Source organism: Thamnophis sirtalis, unplaced genomic scaffold (genome assembly GCF_051295495.1).
Source record: "Thamnophis sirtalis isolate CommonGarterSnake01/CBP01778 unplaced genomic scaffold, rThaSir2_p1.2 scaffold_13, whole genome shotgun sequence".
Taxonomy (NCBI): domain Eukaryota; kingdom Metazoa; phylum Chordata; class Lepidosauria; order Squamata; family Natricidae; genus Thamnophis; species Thamnophis sirtalis.
This window is the reverse complement of record NW_028261393.1, coordinates 662222-672671: the sequence shown is the minus strand read 5'-3', so window position 1 is coordinate 672671 and position 10450 is coordinate 662222. Positions and strand designations below refer to the sequence as shown.

Genomic DNA, 10450 nt, shown 5'->3' with positions numbered 1-10450 from the left:
GGGGCTGGACTAGAAGACCTCCGGGGTCCCTTCCAACTCCCGCTATGCCGGCTGAGGAATTCTGGGAATTGTCCACAAGTCTTAAAAGTTGCCCGATTTGGAAACCTCTGGCCTACAAGAATTGCCAATGGTGATGGAAACCGTGTGCCACCTGTGCCCACCGGCCTTCCTTGATTCTCCCCAGGACTTTGAGGCGTGGATCCCATGAAGAGTGGGGAAAGCCTGATGCAGAAACCCCTCAATCCCGGGGCAGCTCCTCCTCACTCAGTGCGCCTACTTCTCAGTGTGGTGGTTGGGAAAATACAGGAGGGGGAGATATAATTATATGTGCCGCTTGGATCTCCTGGAGGGAAAGCAAGATTAAAGGAACGAGCCCACAACACTTCATCTTGGCCAAATTGCATCATGATGCAATGAAACCCAGAATTCAGAAAACTCAGCAAAGCTGGCTGGGGAATTCTGGGAGTTGAAGTCCGCCAGGCTTAAAAGTTGCCAAGGTTGGAGAGCTCACGAGGACCAAACTCTGATGCTTCGAAGGGTGGAAAAAAGAGAAGACAATGAGGGGCTGCCAAGTGGAGGGACCCAGTTACAGGGGTGATGAGGACGGTTGGAAGACCTGAAGAGGGAAGGGTGGGGAGAGGTTCTTTGTACGTCCAAAATAACTTGGCCTGTGGATCCATCTCCATCCAGTTGCCAGCAGAGGGAGCCCAAGGACCACAACACCTCAACCACAACTGGAAACTGCAGGCAGTCCTCCACTTATGGCCACGATTGAGGCCCCACACACAATTTCTGTTGCTAAGAGAGACAGTTATGAGTTTTTGCTCCATTTTACGACCTTTCTTGCCACAGTTGCTGGGTGAATCACTGCCATTAATTTAGTAATACGGTTACGTGTATCTGGCTCCTCCATTGACTTTGCTCGTCAGAAGGTCGCAAAATGGGATCACATGATCTCAGGACACTGCAACTGTCCTAAGTACATGCCGGTTGTGCCAAGTGTCTGGATTTTGATCGTGTGGCCATCGGGATGCTGCAGTGGTCGTGTAAAAACCAATCGTTAAGTTGCTTATTTCAATGCTGTAATTTCAAGCAATTACTATGTTGTAAGTTGAGGACTACCTGTATCAGAACTTGCAAGAGGCTGCAAGGGAATACGTTAATCCGGACTGACTGGGCTGTCCGCTGCTCCTGCTGGACAAGGCAGGGCTGGTGGCCACCGTCATCCATACTCGGGAGTTAAAGTGAGCAGGGGGGCAACACTGGGTGGCTCTGGGGTGGGAGATCTGCAGGGAGACCGAGAGCTACAGGCCAGACTGGGCAGGAGGCGGTGGGGGCAACAGCCAGCCGCTTCTCATGAGAACCTGCAGCCCTCTTCTCTATGCAAGGATGGCTTATTCACCATAGGTTTTCCCTGCTAAGTGGAGCCTCCATGTGCCACAAGAATCTAACTCGGCAATCCCAGGAGATCAAGTTTTAGCAGAAGACACCACAGATAATAAACGTCCTTGTTTCTAACAGGGGTGACAAAGACTCCATGGATCCTGGGGTGACACCAGAGAGTCCCCTGCAAGGGCCTCGTATCAACTTCACCCAAGCCCACCACCCGGGACACCGAGGGGGACGCCAACCGGCAGTCGCGTCTCAATGTGGAGAAAGCCAGGCAGATCTACGGCTTGAGATCCTTTATTGCACCTCGTTTTTTTTTTTCTTTACATGAATTTGAAAAAATAGATCATATATTCATCATAAAAAGTGCATTTTTTTTTCAAAGCTGTCTTTATTTGCTGTTTTGCTGACCAGTTAAGTGCAGGACAGGAGGGCCAAAGCAGGGGCCAAACTTCACCTTCCCTCTACTGGCCCTCAGGTTGCTTCATCAAATACATCACACAAAAATATATTACAGCACGAAAGGGGTAAATAACAATAATTAAAAATAAAAATATTCCCCCAACCCCAGCGAGGATCTGTTTTTGTTTTTGTTTTTTTAAAAAAGGCTGGTTAAATAAAAGTCCATAGGTTAAAAAAATAAAATAATAATTAAAAAAAGAAAAACACAACATCCAAAGCTTGGTCGCAAGAAAAAGTTTTGGAAACTTTCTGTATAGCGTCATGGCGAGCTCTGGGGAGCCAAGAAGCAGCACAGCAGCTCTCTCAGTCCAGAAAGACACTCGAGGGGAGCTTAGCCGGAGGCACAGAACAGAGCAGGTGGCACAAAACACCCCACAAATGCAGAGCAGCGGAGGGCCGCCAGCACAAAATGGAAAGCGGCCCTGGGTGCGAGGCTCAGAAGTGCTGATGCTCCCTAAGAAGGCGCACCTGGCACAGCTTGGGTCTGGCTGGCCCAAGAGGCCTCCCAGGGGTGGGGCAAGGAAGCCTCCTGGCCAGGAGAACCAGCTTACGTGCCACAGGCCTGGAAAAGCAGCCGTGGGAGGGGGAGGCAGTGAGCAGAATCGAAGGGGTCACATCCCACACTACCAGTCTAAAGCAGCAGAGATTGACCCCCTCTTGGGACAGGTGGGCAGCCCAGAAGCCTGGCCGGAGAGCAGAGGGGCAGCAGCTGACCATCCTAAGTGGGAGAATGCAATGAGGTCCAGCTGGCGGAAGCGGAAACCTAGTTCACAGGTTCAGGGCAAGCGGTCACTTGCAGAGGTCCTTTCACAGTATTTGTCACCCAGGCCGACCCCCCCACCCACCCCACCCCTCCTGGAAGCTAGGACCCTTCTTGCTTTTGCCCACCAAAGAAACTGAGTGAGGGAGGTGGCCAAAGGGAAGTGGATCCCTTTCAGAGAATGCAGAAAGCCCACCGGATGGCCGGACTCACTGGAAGCACCTCCTGGGCCTGGAAGAGAGTGGCCAGTCCCCCTACAACAGCACTGCAGGAAAAGCCTCAGCTGCTTTGGGGTGTGTGTGTGTGTGTTTTTGCAGGTCCCCCTTTCCTTTGGAGTCTCAAAGCCAAAGCCCTTTCCCCCCCCCAGATAATTTTTTTTTTTTTATATCGCCATCACTCCCATTTCCAAAACTGGAAACCGGAGTAGATCTTTAAAGGCGACACTGACTCGATGGCACAATTAATTTGCTTGGCTGAAGGTTTCAGAGAGAGAGAGTTGAATGCCCACTGAAGAAATATCGCCTCGACCTCAGAAAACCCCGATCCCCAAGAGCAGCCTTGCCATTTGCAGAAGTTCATGGGCAAAATTAAGAAGCAAGGCTGCAACGGTTTGGCCCACTTTAACGTGGCAAAAGCTTTCAGCAGGAATGTGCCCAAATAATCCACAAAAAGTCTGCCCTGATTGGCCACTTAATGTGGCTTTTTTTATCCTAGTGGAAGCAGATCCTGTAGAAACGGAGCCCGAGAGAGATCAGACACTCTCGTCAGAGATCAAACACTCAGGATGTGAAGCTGACTAGCGAAAAGGATAAAGTGCCTGTTTTAAAACCATGCAGCTAACACATTCACAAAGCCACCACAAGACACAAGCTGGGTGGGGGCAGCACAGGGAGGGTCTCCCCCCCTTGAGTTTTCCTCTCCGCAGGGCATCCCCCACTGGCAGAAACAGCGATGAAGTGTGGAGGGAAATGGCGTCGTCCAGATCCATCAAGCGTCCCAATTCAGTAGAAGGCAAATCCTTTTTTTCCAGGAGAAAAGGCCGGCTGGGCACCCTCTGAGGAGGGGGATCCGGCTCACGCCCCAGAAAAGTCCTCCTTTCTCCTCTCGATATGGGAACCGGCCGAGGAGAGGTCCAAAGGACAACCAGGGGCTTCGCTGTGTCCTGCACCCCCAAGGAGGGACTGAGAACGCATCGCGAGGCAGTGGCCGCAGCTGCAGCAGAGCGGGTTAGCGGTGTGCCCAGGCGCACTGGGGCTCCGGCCCCCTTCACCCGGCCCAGCGTTGGCAGGGGGCGGGTGGGCTGGCAGGCTAGACCCAAAGGCGCAAGTTGTGGGTTTGAGTGTCACAGAGCAAGGAGCGAGGGGGAGTTCAGAGAGTCCGGGGAAAGGTCGCTGCTGCCGTTCCGCTGGTGGCTGGCTCCGCAGGTGGCTCCCTCTGGGTAGGTGAACACAAACGAAGACGTATAGGAAGGGTTAACCGGGTACGGGTCGGTCAGCTCCTCACCATGGCTAAAGTAAGAACTAGAAAACGCTACCTCCGCCGGGGCTGGGGCTGCAGCCGGGAGTCCGCCCAGGGCCGGCTGGTAATGGAGGGGCACCGAGGAGTAGGAGGCCGGGGGCCCAAACGGGTCCTCCTTGACCGGCATGGCCAGGGCGCTGACCTCTGCCGAGGGGCCGGGCTGCCCACTCAGTTCCGTGATCTCCTGGTAGGGGATTTTGCAGGTGCCCTTGTGAGCCACGAGGACAAATTCCAGCCGCTCCCGTTCCTTCTGCAGCTCCGCAATCTCGGACTCCAGCTCGGCTTTCTCTTCCTCCAGCTGGTCCGTCTCCTGGGGAAGAGGCAGCACCGGGTCAGGCCAGGGCCGGAGCAGCCGGGACCCAGGGGGGGCAAGTGGGTTGGCCCGTCTGGTCTCCTCCTTCCAGGCCCATCAGAGACGCCGCTCAAGGGAAGCGTTAACTGTTGGGGTCCTTCCTCACCTCCCCCCTCCCGCCCCCCACCTTCCAGGTTCCCCTCTGCTTTAAGGCCCAGGGATCCAGGGGTCTCTGCAAGGGGGAGGCCTGGGCTCCCCTGGGGGTCCTTATTTGTGGATCTGGAGTGGGGAGGGGCTTGCTGCAGCAGAGCCCACCGAATCCTGGCCTATGAGCGCAGGAGAAGGAAAAGGTCCAAGGGGACCCCTTCCTTGGCCCCAGCGATGCCCCAGCAGCGTCTCCCCCCCTGGGGGAGCATTCCACTTCAGTGGACTGGTGGAGCAGTATCACCCCCAAACTTTCAGGAAACTCTGCAAAGTGTAGTCAGAAAAGTCGAGGCGGCACCAGCATCGGCACAAGGGACGGCGCTGCCAGCTTCCTAGGAGCTGCAATGGCAGCTGTGGGGGCTGCAGCCTTGACTTTTTGACTGGACTCTGCGGACAGAAACCCCCTTGAAGTGAAAGAACAAATTATTCTAATTCAAGGTAAAACCTCCTCTCCACTAAGGACAAGGCTTGCAGTAGATCAGTGGTTCCCAAACTTGGCAACTTTAAGACTTGTGGACTTCAACTCCCAGAATTCTCCAGCCAGCTCTGCTGGCTGGAGAATTCTGGGAGTTGAAGTCCACAAGTCTTAAAGTTGCCAAGTTTGGGAACCACTGCAGTAGATCAAAGGCTGGGTTCTATCCTGAAAACTGGCTCCTTGCCTACGGAAAGTCCAAGCAGCCAAACCCTTTGACTTGTTGGGATCACATTTGAGGGACACGATCAGCCTGGACGGAGCTCCCACAGAGCCTCAAGGAAAAGGGAGAGTTTACAACATGCCCCCCACCTCCCATGGGGCAAGCGCTATGCAGTCCCCGCAGGGACAAGGCCAGATTCCCCTCCTGGGGGCTTTATTAAGGCCAGAACAAGGATAACACTAACTCACCCCCCCCGTTTGCATCAAAACTCACCGCTTGAAGCCGGTCGGTCAGTTCTCGACGTCGATTCCGGCACTTGGCGGCCGCCAGCTTGTTCCTCTCCCTGCGGACCCGGCGCTTCTCCTCTTCCTCGGGGGTCAGCTGTGCGAGCAGAGAAGAGAGGCAGGTCAGGCATTGGGCTGCCATTGCAAGGCCAGAGGCTTCCTGGGGCTCCTGGCACTTCCTTGCAACTGGGGGGGGAGGGAGGCAAGTTAAAGGCACCCCCAAAATGTGTACGAGAAGATGGAACTGTGTCATCACCCTTTATAACGGATAGATGGGGAGGGGGAGACAGGGAGGGAGGACAGAAAGGTCCAGCCAGCCAGTCTGCCTACTGGGACACTTCTGGCTTTTGAAGATCTTTAAAGCAAATTTATTTCAACCCCATTCGGTCTTCACGGGTTGTGTTATGATTAAGGCTTGTTTTTATCATGTTGATTTATTCCTAGGCTTGTTTTTCATAACCTTAAGCCTTGTAACCCACCCTTTTAGGTAAGGTGGGCTATAAAACCACTAAACACAGTGTATTTCTAAACTGATAAGGCTCTAAATTGGGGCAGGAGGGGTGGTAACATTTTAAAAACAAATGAAGTTCAAGAGCGTCTGTGTGCCTTACAGCTTTCCAACCTTGCCAACTTTAAGACTTGTGGACTTCAACTCCCAGAGTTTACCAGCCAGTACATTTTGGAAATTAAAGTCGACAAGTCTTAAAGTTGCCAAGGTTGGAGGTGCCTGCGTTATGACACAGATCTCCTCCTCAAGGCATGTCAAATCAAAATAATATTAGCAATATTAGCACTGTCCTAATCCCTGTTTTCCTCCCAGGACCTTCTTAGGGAACAGAATTGGGAAGGGGGCCGCCTGCCAGGGCTCCTTTTTTCTGGAGGTGAACGTGTGGTTTTGTGACCAGTGTTAACTCTGCACAATTCCCATTTTGTAAGAACACGCACAATGGATTTTCATTGGTGAATGGATTGTTGATGTGGGGGAGGAAAGTCCTCAGGACGCCCCACTTCTACCTATATTAAGCCCTCCTCTCCCCCCCAAAAAAGACATCCCAACTTCCAAGGGGACAATTTGGAAAGGGGGAATCTGGGAGATTCCAACACACCAGATCTCAAATAAGCAAAGGGAACTGAGTTCCTGATCTCCTGGCTGAGGAAGGAAAAGCAGCTCACCGTTTCTTCACGTGTCCTTCGGGGCCGGGCCCTGCTGGACCGAGGCGGGGTGGCCTCAGGCACAGGGGCAGTCGAAGGGCCAGCTCCATAGGCACCCATTCCCGGGGCAGCATAACTGGGACCGGGCAGGTCATAGGGGTCCACTGTGGGTGGGGGCAGCCCGGAAGGCGGCTGCTGCTGCTGCTGCTGCTGCTGTTGCGACTGAGACATGGAGGAAATCAAGGTAGGCTGCACCAGCCACTGGAGGTCTTGGCTTGTGGATATAGCAGTGACTGTTGGCACAAAAGATCCGGGCATTTCCCCAAGGCCGCTGCACTCCTGGAGGGAAGCGAAGGGGTTAGGTGCTCATTAGGGGGGTCTGCTTTGGAGAACAGGGAGCACTTCCCTGGCTGCACTGCCCCCCCCCTCCAAGGTGATTCCACAGGTTTCCAAAGCAGATCCCTTTGCATTGCTCCTGTATCCAGCATGCAGGATCCCAAACCCGGAGAGGGGGGGGCGGGAACCAGGCAGAAGGGACTGGTATGTCGTCCTAGGCACCGGCTGGGGAGGATGGTACCCAGGTACACCCGCTCTACAGCCGCATCCTCAGCCAGGGAGCCCCGCAAACCAGAGCTCAGCGCTGGCTCCCGAAGCCAAAAGGCGGTTCTGTCAAGCCGTGGTGGAGGACGGGGGCTCGCTCGGACTCCGAGCGCTCCTGGGCGGGGGCTTCGCTTTGGCCAGCCAAGATCAGCCCGCGGGGAGGCAAGACCTTCCGTGCACGGGCCGGGAGGCGGCCACCCCGGCTGGCTCCGTTCTCCAGACCCGGGGGATCCCCAAGGTCCCCCGAGCCGGGCAGAGACGGGAGCGCAATCCGGAGGCAGACGCCCCCTCGGGCAGGGCTGCACCTCGAGACCCATCATCCCCAGCGGGCAGGTGGCCCGGCGACCGGGGGGGAGGCGAGCCAAACAGCCAGCCCTCGGGCGCCCCCCGGGCAGGGCCGGCAAGGCAGACACCCGTCCAGGTAGCCTCGCCGCAAGAGCCTCCCGCCCGCGGAGGGACCATCCCGGGCAGCGCTGCGAACTCAGCTGGCAGAGGGGCGGTTCGGAGGGGGGGCGCGGCTGGAAAGCCGCTCGACCAATCCGCGCAGCCCTCGCGCTCGCCCCTCCCCTTAGCAACGGGGGCGGGCCAGCTTTCCAAAATAACCCGCGCGCTTCGGGGAGGAGGAGGGGGAGGAAAACGCGCCGTACGTGCCTCACGTCAGCACGGAGCGTTCCAGTACGTCATGCGTTACGCACAACCCCGCCCCCCTTTCTCGCTCGCGTTCTCGCCTCCCCTCCAGCGCGCGTGCGTGGAGGGAAGGGGAGAAGAGTTGAAAGCGGACGATGCGGGGGACTTGGGCGGGGGGCGGGGGGCGAAACGAGCGGACCCCCCCCAAATCTACCTGGGGGAGGGGGGCAAAGGAAAGGCGGGGGTCGCAAAGCTCCCCCCCCCGGGATCGGACCCTCCGCGCTGCTCCCGCCCTCCAGGGAGCCCCCTCCCCAAGTCCCGCAGCCGGGCGCCCCGGTCCCTTACCTGCGAGGAGGCGGCGGCGGCGGCGGCGGTGGCGGTGGGGCTCCCGAAGGAGTCCACCGAGGAGAGGTACTGGGACTCGGCCGAGGGGGACGAGCTGCACCGGGAGGTGGAGTCGTATTCTCCGGGGAAGCCCTGATACATCTCCCCCGGGGGGCCAGGCAGGAGGCCACGGCCGCGCGGCGGTCGCCTGGAAGCCAAGATGAGGGGCGAGCGGGGCCAGCCGGCGGGCGAGCGGCCGGCCGAAAATGCCGCCCCCTTCGCCGCGAGGTCGGGCCGGCGAAGTTTCCTCCGAGCGGGGCCGGCTGGCCGATCCTTCTTCCTCCCCCTCCGGCTGTCAGTGCCTGGGGGGGAGACGGCGCCCTGAGCTGCGGGGGGTCTCCCGGTCCTAGATCCACGTGTTGCAGCGGCTGGGCACCGCCGGTGGAAGCGTCCGCTCAAGTCCTCTGCTTCCCGGGAGGAGCGCTCCTGCCTCCGGTTCTGCAACGCTTACAAAGCCCGGTGCCTCGGCTCAGATCGCGGCGGCCACGGGGATGCAGGCAAAAAGGGGGATCCGCCGCCGGGGTCCCTCGTAGCTCCGTCTCCGTCGCGGGTGAAATCTTATGAATGAAGCGCGGTCGGCAGTGTGGCTTATTTATACAAGGAAGGGGGCGAGTCCTTGCTCACGTCACATAGGAAAAGACCCTTTGGGTCGCCGAAACCGGGCTCCGGGCCGTCTCCGCGCCCCAAACTCGAGCGGTTGCTCTCTCCGGTCCCTGCGACTTCTCCAGCCCAAGAGGGTCTCCCGGCGCCCCCGGCAAGGGGGTCTTTTTCAAGCGCTAAAGCAGGGGATCCCTCGCTCCGCCCCCGGGTGTTCCTGTGTGACGCAATTAACCATATTTGGTCTTGTGTGTGTTTGTTTGGTATCCTTAGCAATACGTCAGAGGGAATCCCTTTCTGCTAAGCCGAGCGGCAGCGGCGGCCGCAGCAGCCGCGCTGATCCGCCCTCTGAGCGCGCGGGGCTTTTGATGGGTATTAATAGAAAGTTTTACTATATTCTAGAAACGGCATGAAAGCTCCGCGGCCAGCAGGGATGGAGCGCAGAGGGGAAACTTCCTCTGGCCCCGGCAGCCAAGCGCTGCAGGACGCGAGAGGCGAATCTCTCGCCTGGGTACCGAGCGGGCGCCCTTCTTCGCCTCGACGCCCCCCCCCCCATCCCTCCCCAGCCAGGGGCAGGAGTATTTACTGTACCCCCGCAGGGCCGTTAATGTGCGCTGCCCCGGGATGGAAGGAGGGCGGCCTTTCCGCCAAAGACAAATAACTTTGACGGGTCCTTTGTACGTCTGGGGAACGGCGGTGACGTTTTCAGGTGCGGCTCGGTTTAGGACCCACTTTCCCACCGCCACAGCAAGGAGGACTGGCACCTTGACGCTGAAAGTGATTGGCCAACCATAGGAAAATGTGCGGTCTTTGATTCTGTATTATTTAACCCGAGGGGTGGTCTGCCTTCTGCTTTGCTGTGGGTCCCAAAGTCCCTCAGGAGACCAGCAGGCCCTCGGCCCTCCTAACCTCCAGGTGTGATTTCATCCCTCATCAGATTTAGCAATAGCAATAGCAGTAGACTTATATACCGCTTCATAGGGCTTTCAGGCCTCTCTAAGCGGTTTACAGAGAGTCAGCATATTGCCCCCAACAATCTGGGTCCTCATTTTACCCACCTCGGAAGGATGGAAGGCTGAGTCAACCCTGAGCCGGTGGGATTTGAACCACTGAACTGCTGATCTAGCAGTAGCCTGCAGTGCTGCATTTAACCACTGCGCCACCTTGGATTTATTACCATTTCTAACCAGACCATCACTTTGGCCCTTTACAGAGATGATTCTAAAGGAAACTGCTACTTGGCTGGGTCAACCAGGCTAACCAATGACCCTTTAGCTGGGTCTGTGTTTGAATCCTGCCTGTGAGGATTAGTTTCTGGGTCTCTGTCGCCCAAGCTCATATAAACTGGGTTAATTGAACAAGTCATGATTAACTCCCCCAAGGAGATGGATGCATTCCAAAGTCTTGCCCTCCCCTCCTGGAACTCAGCCACCCACCACCATCAGCTTCCTAGCCTGCTAAACCAAGAAGAGTTCATGGTTGAAGGAAGGGGGGTGGAGGGCTGGAAACCCTCTCTCTCCCTTGCAGAGATTCCAGTGTGGTGAAG

General features: G+C 56.8%; 1 protein-coding gene across 4 annotated transcripts; it reads right to left on the bottom strand.

Annotated features, from left to right (window-relative positions):
- Window positions 1-3953: 3953 nt before the first annotated feature.
- FOSB (FosB proto-oncogene, AP-1 transcription factor subunit) lies at window positions 3954-8409 on the bottom strand. Of its 4 annotated transcripts, XM_087727291.1 has the most exons (5): window positions 8269-8409; window positions 6718-7035; window positions 5534-5641; window positions 4224-4439; window positions 3954-4190 (listed from the first exon to the last, which is right to left on the bottom strand). In XM_087727291.1, the coding sequence occupies exons 1-5, from the start codon at window positions 8407-8409 to the stop codon at window positions 3954-3956; spliced, it is 1020 nt and encodes a 339-aa protein (XP_087583417.1). The 4 variants fall into 4 exon arrangements, with proteins under 4 accessions (XP_087583417.1, XP_087583415.1, XP_087583416.1 ...); XM_087727289.1 differs by having other exon boundaries at window positions 3954-4439; window positions 6676-7035; XM_087727290.1 differs by having other exon boundaries at window positions 3954-4439.
- Window positions 8410-10450: the final 2041 nt, after the last annotated feature.